Source organism: Condylostylus longicornis, unplaced genomic scaffold, assembly GCF_029603195.1.
Source record: "Condylostylus longicornis isolate FDR11 unplaced genomic scaffold, ASM2960319v2 ptg000030l, whole genome shotgun sequence".
NCBI lineage: Eukaryota > Metazoa > Arthropoda > Insecta > Diptera > Dolichopodidae > Condylostylus > Condylostylus longicornis.
Genome location: NW_026577999.1, coordinates 3449225 through 3473469, shown reverse-complemented (window position 1 = coordinate 3473469; position 24245 = coordinate 3449225). Strand labels below are relative to the sequence as shown.

General features: G+C 23.9%; 1 protein-coding gene across 1 annotated transcript in view; it reads left to right on the top strand.

The window, feature by feature from the left end:
• The window catches only part of LOC129607939 (uncharacterized), a 43165-nt gene that overhangs the window by 4831 nt on the left and 14089 nt on the right, over positions 1-24245 (top strand). Inside the window, exons 2-7 of the mRNA XM_055519206.1 lie at positions 7-2088; positions 12298-12492; positions 13848-14000; positions 17249-17437; positions 18751-18907; positions 19595-19726. Coding sequence (XP_055375181.1) covers positions 630-2088; positions 12298-12492; positions 13848-14000; positions 17249-17437; positions 18751-18907; positions 19595-19726 — 2285 coding nt within the window. The 5' untranslated portion in view covers positions 7-629. The remainder of the gene's footprint in view (positions 1-6; positions 2089-12297; positions 12493-13847; positions 14001-17248; positions 17438-18750; positions 18908-19594; positions 19727-24245) is intronic.

The window sequence follows — 24245 nt, the reverse complement described above, 5'->3', positions numbered from 1 at the left end:
AAAAAGCCTACACATGTGAAAACTTTAAAAATTAAAAGAATAAAAAAATATACGAAAAAAGAAGAAACGAAAATAAATTCTTCCTAAAATAAAATGAAATAAAAAAAAAGTAAAAAAAAAATAAAGTGTTTCCTTCTTTTTTATATTATTATTGTTCTTTTTTTTTTTGCCAAAGGAAGCCTTAAAAATGTACAACAGAAATATATGCCAACTATATGGAAAAATAACAATTCGGAATAGAAGAAAATGAATAAATTGCTTTAAATTAAAAAAAAATTCTCGAAAAAAAAAAAATTGGAAATTTTTTCCTTTTTAAATATTGTTTTTTTTTTCTTGCTGAATTGCTAGTTTCATTTTCCTAAAAAGGAACAAAAAAAAAAAATAACACAAAGTTGAAAAAGTTAAACAAATTAAATGAAAAATTCAATTGGAGAGAGAGCAAAACGAAAGAAAAGACAACAATAAAAATTACATGAAGAATTTTTTTAAGGATACTATAGGATAAAAATATCATTTCATTCCGTTATCTTATTTCGTTTTTTGTTTATTTTTACTATATTGTTGTTGTTATCATCAAATTTTGTTGCTATTTTCTTTAGAAACCAAAAAAAAAACAACAACCGAACACAATGTATATCTATCAATGTCTGATACTTATTGTATTCTTAAGTGGATTTATTGAAAGTATTTCGAAAACCTCCTTTGAATCACCCAACAACAAATTCCAACAACAATTACCATATGAACAAAAATTAAAGGAAACAAAACAAAAATATAAAAAAAATATTGATAATTCTAATGAAGACTCTTTACTATCACTATTATTTTTAAACAACAACAAACAAGAATATCAACAACAACGAAAACATCAACAAAAACAACAGAAACATGATCAAAAACAAAAAGAATATGAAATGCAGCACAAACAATTCGAAAAACAGAAATTTCCAAAAAAGGATACAATAGATTCTATTGAATCGATTTCATATAAAAATCATTTATTCAAAAATAGTAGTAATCATTATCAATTCAATTCACAATTCAATCATTATTCTAATTCTAATACTAACAATCATATTACTCAAGATTTAAATCAATATAAAGAAAAAGAGAATGAAAATAAAATTCAATTTACAACGAAAACTACAACGGCAACAACAACAGCAACAACAGTAACCGTAACAGAAAAAACATCTATAATAAAACCAGTAATAATAACACCAACAACAATAGTAACAGCAACAACATCATCATCGAAATCATCAACAAAATCATCATCAATTATTTCAATTGTTCCAACTCGAACACAAAACGAAAATTTACATCGAAAAAAGAAATCATTATCACCATTATTTTCATCATCATCAGCGGTATCATCATCAAGATCAATAGAAGGATTAGATGACATCAACTATGATGATTATTTAAATACAAAGAATCCAAATTTATTAGAATTATCAGAAGAATCATCATTATTATTACAAGAGAATGATAATGATGATGACGAAGAATTTATAGGTCCAAATGGTAGTTATGCTTATGAAGATATTATTGAAAATTATAAGAATTCAGATATAATTAGTAACAACAACAACGACAATAACAATAATAATAATAATGATAATCATAAAAATTATCATCAACCATTATCAATTTTCAATAATAATAATAGTGAATCAAATAAAATGACAGGATTTTATAATGAAAATATAACAGTGTACAATAATAATAATAATAATAATAAAAATAATTATAAGGAAACTATTAATAGTAACAATGATAATCTTAATGATAATAGTGACAATAATTATTTTAATATTAATAGTAATAATAATTTTAATAGCAATAATCATAATGAAGGAGTACAATCAAATGATCAACCATATTTAATGATTAATAAAGGAAAATCACCTATGCAATCACACATCAATAAATTATTATATACAAAAGAATTTCATTTAAAACAAGGTAAAATTAAAGGTATCATTAGAACATTTCATCCGCAAAGTGGTTTAAGAGATGTTAATCAATTTTTTGGTATACCATATGCTGAAGCACCAGTTGGTAATAGAAGATTTTTACCACCAGGTAGGTAAAAGTTTTTAATTAAAAAAAAAATGAAACTAAATTTTGCTTCCTTACTTGCTTGCTTCCTACCTAAAGACTTTTTAAATTTTTCATTTTCATTTTTGGTTTTTAATTTTTTTTCTAGTTCTTTTTTTTATTTTTTACTAAATTTGTAAGTTTTTTATGTGAAAAGAAATGATTAGAAAAGAATTTTAAAACTTTTATTTCCATATTTGGCACAATTTAAATTTTATTTTCTACTTTATATTATTTTTAAAGATTAAAATGGGAGAAAAAACCCCAAAAAAAAAAAAAAAAAGTACCAAAATTAAAAAGGGGAATAACAACATTTTTCTTAGAATTTGAAAGGTTAGAAAATTTAAAGGATTAGCCGATAGCAAAATATTCTGTAAGACAAAATGGAACTAAATGCAAGCAATTTATGTGAAAAACTAACAAAATGAAAAAAAAAACAAAAACAACAAATGGAAAAAGTACAAACAAAAATTAATGAAAAGTTAGAATTCAAAATAAAAAAAATAAAAGGTGTATTAAATAGAAGATATTTGAGTAGATTGTGTGTAGTTTTGTGTGTAACTTAAGTGAAAATAGTTTCCTTATGAAAAAATAAAAAGGATTGTAGAAAAAAATTGGAAAAAAAAAAGTCAAAAGAACATTTGAATGAACAAGAGAAAATTCATTAGAAAATTTAGGTCAACTTTTCATGATTCATGGTTAAAAATAGAAATGAAGTAAATTTCGATGATTAGAAAAAAAACCAGCACAATTCGTTGCTGTCATGTAATGTTTGAGTTTGTCACTCTCAGTTTTTGTTTTAAAACTCACAGTTTTATCTGGATTGGAACGTACGAAACAGAGCGATCATTCTATACTAAATGGGAATGATTATTTTAAAATTCATAAAGTCAATAGGTTTGAATTACTCACCCACATTTAAATTTCTCTTTAAGAGTAAAATTTTTTAATGCTTTTAAATTTACCGCCATCTATTTGAAAAATAATGAAATGCAAGTATTTTTACGGTTGATATAACATGGTTAGGTGAATAATAGTTTTTTCAGTGTAGGGCGCAAGCTCTTGTTTATAGTCCGTCATGAGGTGAATTAATCTGTTGTATATATAAAATATTGTCGTAGGAACATAGAATTTTATTAATCAATTTGAGGTTGTTAAAACCTCCTATAGAATAGTTGATCAGTTTTCTATCATAATGCGCAGCCAATAAGCTAAAGATAAGAAATGTTGTGTATTGTTTGTCTTACCTGTATAACTTCGATGGGATGTTGGTATAACTTTGTTAAACTGCTTTTTATTGAATTATACTCTTGTTTCGTATTTGATTTGTCTAGCTTTTAGTTTAAAATTTATAAGCATATTCCTCATCTCTTCTTTTATTGGAGTGTTGAATAATTGACCTAAACAACTGTCTGATATTATCTGTTCTATTACATCTGAAAAATTTTAGCACATTGACTTTTTCCAAAAAAAAAAAAAAAACATTTCGTAATATATGGATTAAAATTTAGTGAAAACTTATTTGGAAATCCCCATAATTATTTGATTTTAATTGCAGTTTCACTCGAAAATATGCTTGTATAAAATAGTTATTTTTTTTTAACGTTCGTTTTAACTTTTATATTTTGTTATACTTCCTATTATCCCATTTTTAATTCTGATTAAATGTTGTATAATGATTTTAAAGGGAATATTCTGGGAAAAATTTTATTCTAATTTTTAGATTACGATTTGAAATTTTTCCCTTTTATTCTTTTAATACAAATTTGAAGTGGTTTGACTACTAATATATTATTATTTTCCCCTTGAAGGGTTCAAAAGCTTCAGGAAATTATATTATGTATATAATATTGTTTTTTGTATATGTAGAAGAACTAATTTATTTATTAGGAGTTTATAGATTTTTTTTCAAATTTACCTATTAGATGATAAGCGCATATAAAAAACTATTAAAGTTAAAAAAATTGTTAAATTTTGTGCATATGTATATAGTGCAATTGGGAATCAAATTTTTAATAGTAAAATATTTTTAATGATTATTGGAATTGTGTTAATCACGAAAAAAATTTGTAAACAGTTTGTATAAACAATTAAAATTGGGAAAATTAGTAAAGCAATTACAAGTTTGCGAATAAGTTGCGAAGTAAACTGGACTGTTATACAATTTTAAATTATAGTTTTTAAAATTTAAAGGTTGGTTTTCTTAAAGAAAAACAATTTTAAAAGTAAAGTGCGCTGTGAAAAAGTAGGAAAACTTAGACAAGTAATTTTTAAGAATTTTACAATATTTTCTAATTATTTTTGAACCTTATTGAGTTTTGTATTTCTATAACATTAAGAATTGCAAAAAATCGCAATTACAGCAACGTTAAATTTTGTCATGTTAATTTTTTAATTTTGACTTACCCCTGCAGATGTTTTTCTTTGCACAAAGTACATACATATGTATATACAATTTATTCGGTTGTATGTTGACCACATCGCATTATTTTTATTATTTAACAATAAATAGATTAAAAAAATATTTTAATAAGAATTTTGTATAGGTTTGTTGTTTCAGGTTAATTTGAGTGTCGAAAAGGTGGTAATATAAACAATAATATTATTATAGTTAATATACACAGATTTCCGCTATACATGTGTATTAACATTATGTATGTAAATAATTCTTGCATATTGCTTTACATAAAATAGAAAAAATATAAAATTCGATTTATTTATAAAATTGTGTATGAAAAATTACAACCCCGTAATATATGCAATATTTCATATCAATTAATTTTACGACTTTCAATGTTATTATAGTTTGAATGAATGGAATCATGTTTACAAAATGATGAAACTTTAATAAATTCAATTATATTCGGAAAATTTCAATGAAAACTCCATATTTGAAATTAGATCATAATGTTTTCAAACTCATAAAATCGAGTTCGTCACGAAAATCTACCCCATATTATATATATAATTAGCTAACTGAAAAGTTTGTGTTTTCCATTTTCCACAAAACTTATGAATTGTCGCTTACTACACTTTTAGTGAAAGTTATCGATATGTAGATGTGCATGTATAGATATTATTTTATATATATATACATTATTCTCTATTAACCTATCACCATTTATGCTTGTATTTAAAAGCAAAAAGACAAATAAAAAAAAAAACAAAAAATTCTTAAAAATTTCAAACTATTATAAAAAAAAAAATATTTTTACATTTTCACAATGACAAATTGAATGTTCGCGCGCTTTATGCTTCTTAAAATTTTTTTGATATACGCTAAAAAAAAAAAGAAGAAGAAAACAAAAGGAAAAACAAAAAAAAATATTTAATAGAGGTGAAATATGTGTACGGATTATACTCATGTATATTAGATGGTATAACAGAGAAGATTTTTAGGACACTTTACAATAAAAATAATTTTTTCGTTTCTATTTTATTGCCAACTTATTATAATATTTTAAATATTTTATTTTTTATTTATATTCGCTATAAGTAGAAGTTTTTATTATAATATAAGCGAATTTAGAAATTTTAGTTGGAACATATTTAATGTTTCTTCATACTTTTTTTTTTTTTTGCATAATGTTTTTGGTATGCTTTTCTTTTGTCAATGTGCCAAAGTCAATGTAAAAAATAAAAATGAAAAATTTTTTTATTTTTCCATTTTTTTTTTCCATTTTTCCATCTTAAAAATATTATATAGAAAAAGTCGATGAAATTATAACATTCGTATAAACATACAAAGATATAAAATCCCATAATATGCAAGTTTACGTTCTATAACAGAATATCTAAAAAAAAAAACAATTTTAAAAATTTAAATTTATTTATAGATTTTAAAAACGTTATTATTAGATTATAATATTTTTATTATTATATAGTAAGTGCATTTATAAGAGCGCCAATTTTTATTATAAATAAATAAATGAATTTTAAAAAGTTTATACTCTTTGATTTGGTTATAGTTTACGCCATACAGAATAAATAACGCGAGGCAGGAAAAACGTATACAAAACATAATTTAACGTTAACCGTTACGGGTGGGTGAATACAAAATTTGAACAACACATTTTCATAATAATTTATAGTTATTAAATATGTTATTTTTATTTAACAATTAAAAATAATCTGTTTAAATTATTTTAAAAATTAACAGTGAAGTAACGGTGAGGCATTTAAAGTGTTGCTTCACAGTAAGAAAAAAGGAGCGAACAAGAGGGGAAAGGAAAACGATTGGTATATATGTCGAAGAGTACGATCGTCAGTTGAATCAAAGAAAACCGGACGGTGATTCGGGCGCTTGACTCTTACCAAATCAAATCGATTTTTTTGTGGGAATGCCTACATAATATACCAGTGGACCTCAGTAGGAGAAATAAAATTGCTTCATTGTGGGTCCTATCCTGACGTATGTGCGTGAATATATTAGTGAGTAGAAGATAATTTCGAGACGGTAAACATTTTCAATTTGTAAACATTTTCTGTTTTCCGTGAAATTTTTATTCAAATATATGAGAGATCATAATATTCTCAATTTTTGAACGGCTCATTTCCTACCTAATTAAAATGTTATTCTTTCTGTCAAATTCAAAATAGTGTAAAATAATTTTTTTTTTTAATTATGTTTAATTATTTTTAATTTTTCTATAAAATTAAATTTAATTTTAAAGAAATTAGTGCAAATTTGGTTGAAATTTTTGGAAGAGAACCAAAGTAATTACATTAATGGTATTTCCAAAAAAATTTTTTTCTTTAAATTATATTTTGTTATAATAGGTTAACAATACGGTTTTGTTATAATTTCACAATGACGTAATAAAATCTGTGTATAATTTTTGCTAGTCATGTGATTATTAGAAATTTTATTTTTATTTCTAAGCGATTATTTTATTCGTTTCTAGTCATTGTTTACTTGTTTCAGTTTATGCCATCATAATTTTTTAATCTGCATAGAATATCGTTGAAAATCATATCTTGCAAACTGTTATATAATATTTTGCCTAATTTTTGCAATTTCGTTTGATTTATACCATTATTGTGTAGAAATATAACAAGTGCATATGCTAAAAACAATTGATCTAAAATAATTTCATCATAAATATTGATTTGATTGCATGACATGATGATGGTATGTGATTATTTTTACAATATTTTCAAAATACACACATATACAATTAATACATCTATATCTCCCTTATATTACAATAATAATCATTCAGTTTTTATACTCTTCTTATCATGCATAAAATTTGTATGCATGATAAAACAAAAAATTAAAATGCATAAGCACCTATAATGCTTACATATACACATACATAAGTTGTATATCTAATCAGATTACTTTTCAATAAAATGACAAGTGAATTATTATATATGAAGTAACAATAATGACAGCTAAATTTCATATCGTCATATATATTGTGTAGACTTATAGAAAGTGTGGAGAAAAATTCAATTATAATGTGAACAATATTAAAACTGTATGGTGTTAAATTAAAGTGGAATTTGTTTTCAAAAACCTTTACATTTTATTGAAAAAAAAAAAAACAGGTTCAAAATATGTTAATAAAAAAAATTTTAAGAACTTACATTCTTTTATGTAATTTTGTAAATTCCATTTTAGTGGTTTAAAAAAATATATGTATTCTTGTACAATAAGCATCTAAAGTACAGTACAGAACAGTAATATTTTACAGTTCATAATGCCTTAAGTTTATTCTTGATTAATATGCACTTAAGAAATTTTTAATAATTTTTTCGATATTTGCTCCAAAAACACCTAACATATTTTCCAATCTGTATCACACAGACATGACAATACTTTACGCTTTTATTTCTCAAAATTTATCTTAAGTCTCCCATTGTAAGAAATATAACATTGTTTAAGCGTATAAGGCACAACTTTTTAAGAATACTTTTCAAATCAATTGTGAACACGAACCTTCATACGAATTTGATGAAATATTCAATTAACACATTTAATGGGAAATATTGTTTTGTAAGCTGGCTGGAAAATTGTTTTTAATTGAAAATACCATTGACTCTATCATTATATTATTTAAAATTAATATTAAAATTGCATGACGTCATGTCAACAGTTTTCCAAAACACACAATAGAAGATTTTGTTTAAAAACTTCTTGTTCTAATAGTTGAATAGATGCTTAGTTTCTATCCCTTAATTTTTCATTTTCTATTCGATAACACTCTTCGAATTCTTATATTTTTTTGCCCATAATGAATTACTCACGTATTATGAATAAAATTATACACAACACTTAGTTTTTTCTATACTCTTATCTTGATTGGTTAATTGTTCTTATCTCGGCAAGAATGACTTTATTAAATCAAAAAATAAAATAACAAACTAAAAAACAAAATGATAGAAATAAAAATAACAGTAAAATTGAAATGAATAACGGTTAAGATACTTTACTTTCTCTTCTCATTATATTATTACTCTTCAGTTTGTTTTTCACTTGAAAAAGAAGTGAAAACAATTATTGTAGTTATTGTAGATGTCGCTAATTTGTTATTCCCTATGTATGTGTACATACACATTAGAATAATATGAGTTGAGTTTTTATTAAGGAGATCCATAAAGGATGCTTTAGCATAGAATTTAGTGTTTTATTTAGTGTTATCATTATTATGAACGAGAATAATGTATATAATTGAGAAGTAACAAAAAATAGAAAAATATAGAATATGGTCTGAGAGTGTATTGTTCGTTGACAGTTTGTTTACATGAAAATTTTTTTAATGCATGAATTGAGATTTTTTTTATATTATCTTTTTTTGTTTTTAAATAACTCAAAACAAAAAAAAAAGTGTAATTTCAATTTAAAAACTTTTTTAAAAGATTATATGAGTAAACAATAATAATTGAGTCCTTTTAGGGTGATCCATATACATAATATGTAAGTCGTATTCTGTATAGTGATTAAGAAGTTGTTACTATAAAATATGACAAAATGAGAAAATTTTAAAATGTGATTGTTCACGCTTTGTAAAGGTTTGTAAAGGTTAGGTTGACACGGCTAACGTAAGGTACACATAGGTGAGAATTGTCCGTTTTGATTCCATCGAGTCAACAAAAGTTTATAGAAGTTTAAAAGATATTTAATCCTGACATTCATAAAGTTTAAAATTTTATTTTGAGGCCTAACCGCATTCTTAAATTTTGAGTAAATTCAATTTATTTTACGTCGAAGAAATTACGAATATTTTTTTATGGAGCGATTTATCGGAGATTGTATAAATTTTTGAACATATTTACGGACAAACGTACTACTTTCTTCTTTATTACCGTAGCCATCAATGATTTTTACCAAATATCGCAGCGTCCACCCAGATCGTTATTTAAATATTCTGCTTTCCTTCCAAAAAAAAATTATTAAAAAATTAAACCGAGGATGACACATTTCTGTTTGAAAGAAGGCTATAATTATTTTAAATGAAGGCTAAAATTTTTACTCTAAAATAATTTGGGTTTCTTTGATTTGTTTATTCTGGGTTTGTCTCAAAAAAATTTTCCTTCACCATACCTTCCTTCTTTATAATACGAGTATTGTGGTAATCCAAAATTAATGATTGCCCATAAATGGAATGTTAATAATTATAACGGTATACAAAACAAAAAACACCGTTAAGAGAAGTTTTGTGAATCGTAAATGTATACCTATACATATATGTACAAAATTTCCCTTTTCATGTTTCTTATTGTATGTATTCTGTAAAATGTATAAAAAATAAAAAAAAAAAAGTGCAAGAATTTGTAATTCACGTAATCAAAAGCTTTTCACGGTTTTTTTTTTTTAGTGGGTTTTCATTTTATATGATTTGCTCTTTTGCATTTTATTACTTGTTTTTTTTTTTTTTTTGAGTTTTGTTTTTGTGTCGAAAAGTGCAACACGACCTTTTTTCCATGTATTCATATAGGTACATACTCGTACGTATCTACACACAAAGTGCACTTGTAAAATACAACAAAAAAGTGAAAAATAAAAACGTCAAGTGAAGCAGGATTTTTTTTCTTTCTCTTTTCTGTCATTTTTTGTTTTTATGAACCTTACATATACAACCTGTAATCACGTACGTATTTTATATGTACATACTCGTATGTATGTATATTGTATGTCGGTAATGAAATTTTATATATTTGTACATATGCATGTATGTACAATTTAAAATATGAATAGATGTAACGTGTATAATAGTACGGTGTTGTAAGAGTATAAGTGAAGTACACGGAGATGTGACTATTAATATAGTTGCGCCTATAAGTATGCTAATATATTAATATTGCATATATGTATATTTAAGTGAGAATATTTGTCCCCTTTTTTATAGGTAAAGGTAAAATAAAACTCTATTTTGTATTTTTGTGTATCTTGGTATACAGGATGCGAGTTTTTTTTTTTGCATCTTTATAGTTAGTTACAAAGAATTTTGTTTTTTATTATTTTTGTTATTTTTTAAAGAAGTGGAAAATTTTTATATATATATAACAAGTAAATAAGAAAAAAATGAAAAAAAAAAAATAGAAAAAGCAAAACAAAAAATGGGAAAAAACTGAGTGGAAAAATGAAAAACTTTTATTGTGTACGTTCAGTGAAATGAAACAAATGTAAAGATTAAAGGCAATTAAAAGAGAATCCGTGCTCTGTTTTAATATTTCATTTCATTTTTTTTTTTTAATTTCACCATTTTTAAATAGAAATTATTTTTTATAATTTCTCGACAGCGTAGCAAAAAAAATTACCAGCATGCATAACCAGCAAACATGCAAAAGAGCGAAAAAATAACGCGTTCCGTTTTTTTTCAGGTTTAGAAAAACGCAAAAAAAAAATAGAAAACCTCTGTTTTTTTTTTACCTGTTCTATGCCAGTCGCGATTTTCATTTGTATTATTTTTTTTATACTTATGTATATACGTATATAGCACAGTTGTTTATACAAAAATAAAAATTAATTTAAGCAATTATTTTCTTCCTTTACTCCTTTAATTTTTTAATTCCTTTTTAAATTAGTATGTTTTTTTTTATAATTGTTTTAAATTTTGTTTTTCGAATAAGTTTGTATGAAGAGGAGTTAATTTTAAAGTATTTTTTTTGTATAATTTAAAGAATCGCATTTAATAACTTTGAGTTGTTTGTTTTGTCGTAAGAGAATTATAATGTATTTAATATTTAATTATGTATGAAATAAATTGAGGATTAAGTTTTGGGCCTTGATGAAGGAAGGCGATGATTTTTAAATCAATAAATAAAGATTAGTATAAAAGTGAGTGTGTATCACATAGTGTTATAAGGTTGACTTTTGATTGACCCAAAAAATTTTCCGTATCATGTACTTCAAAAATATTTTAAAAGTAGAGGAATTTAAGCCAGTATTCAGTCAATTATTTTGAGTAATCATTTAGTGATTTTATTCGAGAATGGGTCGATATTAGTCTAGTTTTAAAATTTGAGATTCAGGATGGTGTTAAAACTCCCGGACGCTATTTCTTGGAGGAAACAAATTGTTGATTTGAAAAATTTTTACTCGTTTGTCTATAAGTCTAAGGGTATTTTTGGAGGGTTAACAAAAATCAAATTCAAATAAATTTTATTTAAAAAATAATAGCAACTGCTTCGAATTTGATGAAGTTGCGACAACGTGTTTGTTGCAACTTTTTTCCCAAATTAATAAACCTAGACAACGGTAATATATTTGGTTGATTGAAGACTTACCGTTCTCGAATAATTGGTGCTTAAACTTGCTTATGTTGAAATTTTTTATGAATTTTAGAATTAATTTCAAATTGAATTGAATTTGATTTATTTTCATGAAATAAGATTTTGAATAAAACCAAATATTATACGAATTGAGTCTTGTTTCAGCCTGATTTGCAGTTTTCAGTCTTTCACTGAAATCTACTCAATTAAAATAACTTTACTTTAACAGAAATCTTGTTTACTGTATTCATAATCCATCCATAACCATAACAAATTTTGTTATTACCAATTATTTTTCAGTATTAATAAATTTTTTAATCTTGAGCCTACAAAACAAAGAATAATACGTGTCATGTACAATCACTTACTTATAAAACTGATATTAATTAATTTTATTATAATATTTCGTGCTTAATTAATTCTTGTATCTAATTTCAAAAATAAAAATATTAAATTTATTTTTTGTTATTAAAGGTACTTCATTGCCATGGAATGGATTAAAAATGGCTACACATTTACCACCAGTTTGTCCACAAAATTTACCAAATCCTACATTGGCTAATGTTAAATTAGAAAAAGGACGAAGTGATCAATTACAACGATTGTTTCCATATTTAAAAAATGAGAATGAAGACTGTTTATATTTGAATGTTTATGTACCACAAGAAGGTAAAAAATTAAAATTATGTTTTTTTTCATTTGCAATTTCCTTTAAATATTATGTATTAATTCTTTGAGGTCTTAACTAGTTAAAATATAGATTTATAATAATTTCACTAATATTGACTGTAACTTCATTTTGATAAATTCTAAACTGAGTTTCAATTAAATACAATATTAAAAATAATATTAAAATTTCTATTTGCACGGAGAAAAATTTAAAATTGAATAAACAATTCAATTTTCACATTTTTTCAAAATTCTTTTAATTTTTTTAAAGTTCGACTATGCATAGTTTTATTGTAATTTTCATGAAAATATTTACTTTTGTTTATGATGTAAATAAAATTTTCAACTTAAATCAATTTGTTGCAACAATTGTTAAATTTCATATAAAATTCATATACAGAATGAAAGTACATGAAATTCATGTCATTTTCCAAAAAAAACAAAAAAAAAAACAAGAAGAAAAAATAAAGCACCTATTAAATTTAGACCACTCTGTACATAAATTAAAGTGTGTGTATGTGTAACTTATATCCTTTTTCTGATGATATATGTGATAAGAGAGGAGATATTCAAATAATTGTCTCTCTATACTTTTGTTTGCCATGAACTTTTAAAATTTTCTCGTTTTTTTTTTTGTTTCGTTACCATAAAATTTTATTTTTCATTTCTACCATACCACAAAAGTTTTAAACAATCCAAATTTATGCCCAAAAATATAAATTTTTCCGAATTTTGTATTTTTGTGTTTTTTTTTTTTTGATAATTTATTCAAAAAGTATAAATATTTTTCATTCACAATAGTATGGAAAAATGGGAGTAATAATAAAAACGACACAAAAAATTAAAATTTCTTTCATCTTTTTTTTTCTGTGTATATTTTGTTTTTTTTTTTTTTTTTTGGTAGAAACGGATGTACTACGTAGTTATAAGTTTGTTTTGTCTATACATTTTTATATAATACATATAAATGACATTGTATAAGAGAGAAAAATCTATTTATTTCGAATTTTATGATTTTAAAAAGAATAATAAAAGAACAAAAGTATGTTTATGTGTATGTATGTGGAATATATTTATCTATATATATATTTTTATATCTTCCTGATCCACTTCTTATTTTCCTGTCATACTTTTTCAATTTCATATTGGGCTACTGGACAACTAACCACACTATTGTGCACAACAATTGAAATAAAAATAATAATATTGCACTACACATATATATATAATATAATTATATATATATATATATATATATATATATGCATATATATGGATGAATGGGAAAAATAATAAATAACATTAACAATAAAAAAACCAATAATATAACGATGTAACGGTATAAATGACAACAGATAGATTTGATAAAGTAGAAAAATATCCTGTCATTGTCTACATTCATGGTGAATCTTATGAATGGAATAGTGGAAATCCATATGATGGTTCAGTTCTTGCCAGTTATGGTCAAGTAATTGTTGTAACAATCAATTACCGATTGGGAATTTTAGGTATGTATATTATATACTTATATTATATACTTATATTTATATATGTGTATATATGGAAATTTATTTGATTTCTATTTTTAAAATATTTTCGTAATACAGGATGTACAGTTAAAAGCATTTTTTAAATTATATAAAAGCGGAATTCCAAGGTTTTAAATTTTTTTTATATTAAAATGTTAAACTTAAATTTTGATGCAGAATTAATTTTAGTCATGGCAATGTGTACATAGATATGTAAATATGTATTCGGGAAACCTCTATAAAATTTCAAATACTATACATATATGAAACAACTAATTAAATGACATTGTTGACAGAAAATTTTTTATGTTTTCAATTATTTGACCTTAATTTTAATTTAAGTTTTTCAATTATTATGGTAAATTTTTATATTTTCATTCCTATAAATTCTACTCTATAAAAGAACAGGGGGGTGACACGAAAATGTATATCCATAAGTAAATTCTGTAGATCATAGTACATTTAATCTGTCTTTTAGAAGCTCATTTTTAAAATATATTTCGTTTATCTTCATTTGTTGTGATCCAGCGGCTAATTTAATGTTATGGAATAAATTTTCTAAAGTATGCCATTATAATAATATCAGCTTTTATATGTCGGTCGTAGAATTTAGTTGCCTAGCGATTAATGCATCATAGATTAAACAAGATTAAATTATTTATGATACACTTTATGTGATATAAAGTTCTACTCGTAAGTCCCACTAAAGACATTTTAATGAGACTACTAATGACCATACATCTCGAGAATTTTGTTTATGTGGCGTTATTCAAAGTATGCCAAAAAGTTTAGTGCCGCGCCTTGCATCTCTTGCATATAATAAAATGTCGGTAACGTTAACATTTTCACTGTCGGCCATTTTCATCTGAGGTCTATATTCAGAACGGTCCTTGATTGTAAGTCGTCTCTTAACGAGGTGACGGACTAGTTTAAGTTAAACTTGATTTGAGTCCAAGGCAACTGTAAGACGAACGAGCTTGCGAGGCATAGAACAACCCTTGGGGTTCCAGCTGGAAAGGAGAGCCTAGGCATATCTACCATCTAAGCTGCCACCAGGAAATCTTTATGCCTGGCACTGGTGAACTCCAATCAGATATTTTTTGGGTTTGATGTAGCGATTTCTTGGGTGGCGAATGTAAATTTTAGAGGTCTCACTTGGTTTTTAAAAAGCTGTACTCGTGGGAATTTATATACACTCTTATCCTATTTATACATATACTTATATATAGTAAAATATTGTGACAGAATATTGAACTACCTTCCTTTTTATATTTTTACGAATGTTTAATTTTAATGTAGTCATATTTTTCTTTGTTCAACAAATACCCTGTACTTGTTTAAATGTAAATTTTCATATTACTAAATTATACGACTAGTGAGAAGACAATTATACGAAAAAAAGCGCAATAAAACAAAAGCGTCAATATAGCTTTTTAATCATTTTGAAAATTCATTTGACGTCTCAGTGAATAAGAACAAGTGAGATTTTACTTAAATTGATTCGATTTTAAGTAACTTTTTCAGTTACAGTTATTACTCGTATTTATGGAATATTTCCATAATTTATTGCGAATCAATCAATCTTAATTAGAGAAAAATATGAGAGAGAAGGAAATTTTTGCTTTTCCACTATAACGCGAAATATTTTTCCACTTTTGAATTTATCCTCATAATATCTTCATATAGAATCTACATTTCCATGAATTGATCCTTTGGAAAGCTCTTACATTTTGTTGTGTTTAATTTTAATTATTGATTTTTTTTTTCTATTTAAAATTTAGTTAAAAATAAATAATAAGAGCAAATTATAAAAAAATTTCACATTATAAACATAAGTGCGGTTTTTAAAAGTTTCAGGTGTTTCATTAAAAACTCCTATATTCTTATTTATATATAATTGAAATTTCATTTAATTTTAGATAAAATCCACAATCTGAATTTGAATAAATTTTATTTTTAACATTATCCTTTTTTATCCTTTGTAAATAGATCTTCAAGAAATGTATGAATTTAGAAATATTATATTTTAGAATTGTTAAATAGTTTTCACCGCAATATTTTATATAACAACCACATATTTTCTGGGAAATTATTATTAATAAAAATAGTTTAATAGTAAATAGATAATATTAGAATGTAATAATAATAAAATCACGATATAAGAGAAGGAGAGGTTAATAAAAAGAAAATGTAGTTATACATATATGAGTTCCATTAACCAGTATCGCGGTTGAATTTAGAAATTTTTGTTTAAATTTTTGTTGAAATTGTTTATCGAACAATACTGAATAATAGTACTGAAATTAAATACTGAATATACTACTGCATATAAGTTTTAAAGTGACCTGACTAGTGCCTGAAACCGGAAAATGGTTGAATGAAAATCAATTGATTCTTTTCGGATAATTTCGGGCAAATTGATAATATTTTCCTATAACGCAATAAATCATATTTTTGAAAGATGTGCTCAATTATTCAGGATTGTTTTTTTAAAATTCGGAATATATTAATTAAAATTTTTTCAATATGTTAAAAATTATGGTTATTATGTAATTTTGCCATTAAAATCCTTTACAATTTTAATCCTCTAAAATATTTTAATAACTATACAAATCTCTATAATTGTTCACTCAATATAATAATTTATTAAATTCATTTTGAAAATGTACAAATGTTAGTGAAAATAGTAAAAAAAAAAATTTTCATTTTATTTATTTTCATAATATCTACCCAGCTAATAAACGGTTATCTAAAAGCAAAAATTTCCGCATTTTCCAATGAATTAGATTTTCACTCCCATGGCTGTTTTTTGCGTCATAAATATAAGCGTGTGTGTATATTTAATGATATTGTTTGTTGTTAGAATATTTTACTTACGGTGATAACTGATTTTTTTCTATATAATATGTAAGTACATATTATAAATATAGGGCACGTAGGTATATCCACTCATTCATCCATCAAATTAGACTATAAAATTTATTGACAAAAATATTGTATCGGGGTCTTTGAAAAAATTTGAATAATTTATGAAATTTATGTTATTTATACAATTACACATATAACATTTTATTTAGAAAACTTTAGATGAATATCAAATACAAAAAATACAACGGTACAATATTATTCCTGAGCAAACACATAGTTTATAAATTGTATACTATAAATATACATACATTATTGTAAATATAAAAAGGATTTTCTTTTAAAATTTATTTATTTTTTAGGATTTATGAAACCCGGTCTAAGTCAAACAACTGTCAGTAATTTTGGTTTATTCGATCAAATCGCTGCATTAAAATGGATCAAAGATAATATAGAATCGTTTGGAGGTGATCCAAATCGTGTTACATTAATGGGTCATAGTACAGGTGCATCATGTGTTAATTTACTTATGGTATCACCGGTTGCAAATGGTAAATTCCCAAAAAAAAAAAAAATTTAATATTTCATTTAATTTTATATCTGAATTTTATGAATTTATGAACTTGTTTTTATTGATTCACTCTAATAGTGAAAATATTTTAATATTTTAGTGATATTTTTTATATTTAACACATTTTTATGTATAGATACCTACATATATTTGTTAACAATGAAAATTATTCATATGGGGTACAAATAATTGTGGGTTAAATTTCAAATTTTTTCAATAATATGAGGGGTAAATAATTTGAAAATAATATGTTGAAATTGATATATGAATAGTGATATTCAAGAATATTAAATTATTATATAGATTAAAAATTTTATAATACAAATGGGAAAACCAAAATATTGCGTAAAAATCTAATCGGCAATTTAAATAATTAAAGTATATACACGTTATATATGGGACTATATCAACTGTTATACATTTATTTTGTAAATTTAAATATTCATATAGGGAATTGAAATATATGCAGTAAAAAAAAAAAAAACAAAATGTTATTCACAATATATGGGCATTTGAATTCGTGGATTTGAAAATTAATATTTGTAAATGAAATTTTTATAATTTAAATAAAGTTGATAATATTCATTTGACGGTCAAATAAAATTGGCTAAAAATTCAATTCTAATAACAATTAAAATTTTTCTAAATTAAATCTGTGGAATTGCCTTTAACTGCGGACATTATAAAATCTAAAAATTTAATGCGTTCCGTAAGGAATACTTTTGATGAAAACTCTTTTATAAAATTTATTTAAAAAGGCATTTAAATTATGGTCAAAATTTTGGATTTTTTTAAAACCTTCACACCAAAAATATCACATGACTTGATGGCAAGATTACGATTTTTTTTACTGTAGTTACGGGTGAGCCACTTGTATTCTAAATTAATCTGTTAAATTTTTAGTGTGTCTGTAAAATATCAGAGGTTACACAAATTTTAAATTTCTGATTTTATTTTATATAACTTTGATTTTGAATATTTATGTCGCAAATACTGAATATAACATACAATATAGTTTTGGATAAACAGACAGTAATATATATAAATATATTTTAGCATATACTTACATACAATGCAAAATATGTTTTCTGTATAATATTAATGCTGCTTAGAGAAAAACTCTCTATCAAAATTTCATCGGTTCTGTCAATCTAAAAAATAAATTCTTAGTTTTAATCGAATTATTCATTTCTATATAAATACAATATCTTTTAAAATACGTAATAAATACATATAACCTTTTATACATATTTTATAGTTATATAAATTATAATAAATAAATTGCATTTGTAGGTCTATTTCATCGTGCTATTTTAATGTCTGGTTCAGCAATGGCTGATTGGGCAACAACAAATCATTCAATTCATTTGACAATGCAAGTTGCAAATGGAGTCAATTGCTTAACAACAGATGATGATGAAAAGATGTTAAAATGCTTAAGGAGTAAAAGGTAACAAATTAAAATTAATCAATACAAAATTACTTATATACGAGTATAAAATAATTATGTATAATTAATATTGAAGTAAATGCATATGTGAGTATTATGTTTAGTATAATTGGATGAACAATTTAATAGTGTTATAATATTAAATTGAGATTTTCAGTATGAGTACGTATTAATTATAGTCTTTAAAATATATGCAATACTATACTGGGAAATACTCGGAATTTCAATTCATTTTTGTAAATTGATTTAAAAATTTTATAAATTAAAATGATTGACATTGAGTTGGAAAATATAAAATTTAATTATATTGCAACAATGAACTTACATAATAAGACTTAATAGAACTTACATTGGACATTATTTGGGGTCCAATAATTTATAATTTTAAACGCTATATTTGGTTTTTTAGGTAACTTTTTAGTTTTATTAAGTAACTTTTTTGACTTTTCATACAAAAATTCAACAAATAAAACGCTAGAATATTATTTAAAAATATTCTAGTTTTCACAAAATAAATTTAAGATTCTATTTTTTGGAAGCTTTCAATAATTTTCAATTAATTTTTAAACACTCAATACAATTATACTCCACACAATTAAACATAATCAACTTAATTATTCTTTTAAAGGATAGCAAAATAAATTATTATTTTATAAAATATTTCAAATATGTTTATTTGTTTTTTAGGTATAAGGATTTTCTTAAAGTTCAAACTGGATTATCACCATTTGTAACAGCGATTGGACCAATTGTTGATGAAATTATAATACCAGCACAACCGTATAAAATGATGAGCCAAATAACTGAAACATTTGGAAAGTAAGATGAGAAAAGAAAAATCTTTTAGTTTAAAATATCAAGCGCCTATAAAGATAGTTCTCCGTTGAATATTTAAAAGAAGATTGACTAGTTCTAGGTGACTAAAACTACTAGGAATGTATACTAGGAAATAAATAAGGTTTCTTTCTATACCGAGTTCAAAATAATACTTACTAATTATTTATGTAGATAGGGCATTTTCTTCATGATCCCTCGAAATAATATTATGGGATTTTGTAAAACTCTTTCCAATTTCAAATTAATGAACAGTTTTTTATTTGATTCCTATAATTGTACGGGATTAAAATATATAATTGGTATACATAGATACTGGATAAACTTTTAAATGCTTAATTTATTTAAATAAAAAAAAAAAACTTTTCCAATATGGATGGATTGATTCATTAATTTGTTTCAAAAACTTTTATATTCATTTTGTTTTCAAGGTTCTTATGTTAAAACGTGATTGTTGATTTTCTATTTGTATAAAATTTTACATTGAAATATTATTTGCCTCTTCATTACTTAAATCAAACATGTACATATACAGATATACATTACATAAATATATATTTAAGCATGTGTATAACAGTTTTATAGTAATTTATAAAATGTTACGTTCATTAATTTATTATTTGGGATTTACTTGTATAAGAAAATAATATTATATAAAATTTTTTTGGTTTTGGCCTCTACAATTATTTATGATAATTTTATCTAATTTATATTCGACTGAATACTGAATTTAAACTCATTGATTTTCAAATGATTACATGATTATAGTTGAAAAATGATTTAAATGATTTATAGTTGGAATTATATTTTAAATGTGAGATTTTGTTTCAAATATTTGCAAGTCCTTGCGTTAAAATTTCAACTTTATTATTCGTTTCGCAATAGACCATTGATGGCCATAACAATTTCTAATTGATTTTAATTTTACTATTGTTCTTTTAATTTAGAGATAATGTGGATAGTATTACACAATTAAAATTTCTTTTTTTCATTATATATATATAAGAATTTCAATAATTAAATTCAATGTAACATATACAAAATATGCAATATTGACCTAATTTTATTCTTAAACCCTATATATACATTTAATGAAACCTTTTTATTAAATAAATATAATAAATATACAATAAAATAACGAAATAAATTAAAAGAAATGAAAAAATAGAAGAGTAAACTAGGAAATATTAAAAAAAGAAACGTGCCCCTTTTTATTCCAACACAACTATTCAATTTCAACAAAAAAAAAAAAATTGCATACACGGATTTGGCCTCTTTTTGTTTTTTTTTACAATACTAAAAGAAATGAAATGAAAAATCCAAAAAAAAAAGGAAAATTAAAGCAAACATTCATTTTTTCAGTCGTAGAGTACCCTGGAGGTTACATACAAAGCAAAGTAAAACAAAAAATTTCATTTTATTTATCAATAAATTTTCACTCAACTTAAAATTTTAATATAGGCCGATTTTTAGCTTCTAGCTATAATAGCCGTGTAATAAGAATATAGTAGTAATTTTTTTTTTCAAAAAAAAAGTGCTAGAAAAAAGAAAATCAACAAACATCTGTCCTTATTACTTCAGGCTACTTAACTAAAAGTTTTCTATTTTTAAAAGTAATTTAGGGTTTTTAAAGTATTAAAACACTTTGATTGTACTTTCATTGTATTGGAAAAAAGAATATCTTCATTACTTTTCAGTATACTAAAAGTAGTTTGATTTTCCTCTTAAAAGTTTAAGAAATTTTAAAAATCTCAAATATTTTCTACAGATATTTGCCATATTACCGTATAGTTATGTTGTTTTTTAAAAATGTCCTTTTCGGCACAGTGGAAATTATAGTGTTATAATTTAAATTTTCAATAATCCTGAGCGTATTTTAGTCGAATAAATCTCTTTCATGCTGTAATCACAAATTTTAATTAAATTGTTCTGAAACAGCATTCAATATGGCAAAGAGATCAACCCAAAAAAATATTATAAAGTTGGTACTATCGCAATTTACGGATTTTTAATACTATTTTTAATAATTTTGTGAAGTAATTAGTAAATTTCTTTAAATTTTTGAGAAATCTCAAAGAATTTTTTTTTATAATATTAAAATAAATTTATGAAGCTCTGCGAATATTTGCCTAGAGATATGCAATTACAATATTTATATTGTTTTTTTTCTTAATTTTTATGTTTTTCATAATTTATTTTCTGAAATAAAACTATCCTTCTTTTTAAAATAACTCAGCGTTCATCTTCTAAAATAAATTAAGAACGAAAACAAAAAAAAAAAACGTATGATACGAACTGGATGTTAAGAAGACTTTCAAGTATTTTGAAAAAGAAGAAACAGAAAAAAAAAAAACAAATTTTTTTTTTTTTGAATTCTGTCCGTCTTCTCACCATTTTTTATTTAATATTTTATAGGATAGGAATTTCAAGAATATCTTGAAGCATTTTTGCATTTCATTTCACTATATTGTTACGTTTTTTTTTATAATATTTTCATGTTGCTTTTCTTTTTCATATCCTTTTGTTTTTTTTTTTCTTTTGCTTATAATATATAAGATGGACATTGAGCCTTTGCAGGCTGACGTCTTCATTGTAATGTTGGTTTTTCTTTATTTCTGTTATATAAGGTTTTTTTTTGTATTATCCTCGGAAAACAAAAGCGAAATTAAATAGTTTTTTTTTCTTGTTGTTACTTCATAATTTCTTTTTTGTTGTTTTTTTATTTTGGGGAAGGATCCTTGATTTTTAACAAAAGGAATCTCTTCTCCAAGTAAGATTTCATTTAATATTATTGTTATTATTATACATAATTATTATTATCATTTTTAATTAAAAAAGAAAAAAAAACTCTCTTTTCAACTCTAGTTCCCTTTTCTTTTGAAAGATAAGCGCGCAACTATAGTAATTTATTTTTTTCTGTGTATACGAGTAGAAATATAAAGAAAAGTTTTTTTTTTTTGAAAATTCAAGGTTATAATTCACGTATCCCAAATTGTTCCTTTTTTTTGGTTTTTTTTTCGCTTTTATCATTATAATTTCTTGTTTTGAACATTTAATTTTGCTTCATTATTACAATGGGATGTGCATAAGCTATACAGCAGTACATATTTTTATTTAGTAGCATAAGGTTAATGTTATTAGATATGTATGTATAAAAGTATGTATAGATATTGTTAATATGTATTATACCGGGAATATTATTAAACTTTTGAGATGAGATACTATTGTACATAGGTCTAGAATATATATACGAAAAATTTATATAATATAGCTAAGATCTTTTGTGCAACAATTGCTGAGCAATTTTACTACAATTCATAGCAAACAAAAGCATTATAAGGAGAAGGTCAAAATAAAGGCGCATAAATAATGAAAGTAATAGAAAAAATGGCTACTTTTTTTTTTGCGTACTTTGGATACAATATTTTTGTATTATTATTTTTTTTGTTTTGGGGATATTTGACATTTTATTGATAAACAAGGGTTGACTGATGATGATTTAGATTATTATGAAGGATACACAAATATGTGGTGTAATTGTATATATATATATATGAATTGTATTAAAGAATTCAAAGTGTATAGTGTACAGAGTAAATAGCATAGAGTAAATTAAAATTCATCACATGTTATATAGAATTTTTGGTACTCTCAACAATTTTTGTCTTTATATTTTTTTTCTCTTCATTTTTATATAATATGTTTGTACTCGTAGTATTGATAATAAAATAAAAATTTACAAAAGGTATAGTAAATTTGACCTTATGATTGTGACATTAAAACATAAAAAATCCTGAAAATATTGGCATATTATTAATGAATAAATTTGAAATCGATTCCCTATTTTGAAGTTCAAGAATTCATTTCTATGAGATTAATAAATTATAATAAAAAGTGGAAACATACCCTTTTGTAAATTGTAAATGAATTATTTAAAAAAAAATTAATTTAAATGTTGCATTTTATTTAAAGAAGTATAACAATCGGAATTACTCTCGAGTAAATGGGACACTGATTTCTATTGAAATTGTGTTATATATTATAGGAATAAAAAATAAATGAGTTTATATGTTAGCGAAATGAATTTGTAACTGCTGTTCTCAATTGATTTTCGAATCATTGTAGAATTATTCATGTTTAGATCGTTATATGCCCTCAGATAGAGCTTAATAAATCAAAAATTGAATTTTGAAATTGCATGCTATCTGAAATTTATTAGTACAGACCTTAATATCTAGAAACTGAGATGATCTAACTTTGTTTTTCATAGATTAAACGTACAGAAATATAAATTGGTGCAATAAGTTTTTGTAGAGTGCAACAGAAGCATCAATAAAACAAGTATATGTTGTGAACTCACATTTTGCTTGAATAATTATATTTTTCCAACTAGACTTCGTTGAGTCTCCATATTAAATTTTTTTCAAACACAGGTGATGGTTGATTTTAAAGGTGACCTGAGTCCATTTTTAATATAAGTCCATTTTTTGCGCTTAGCTTTAAA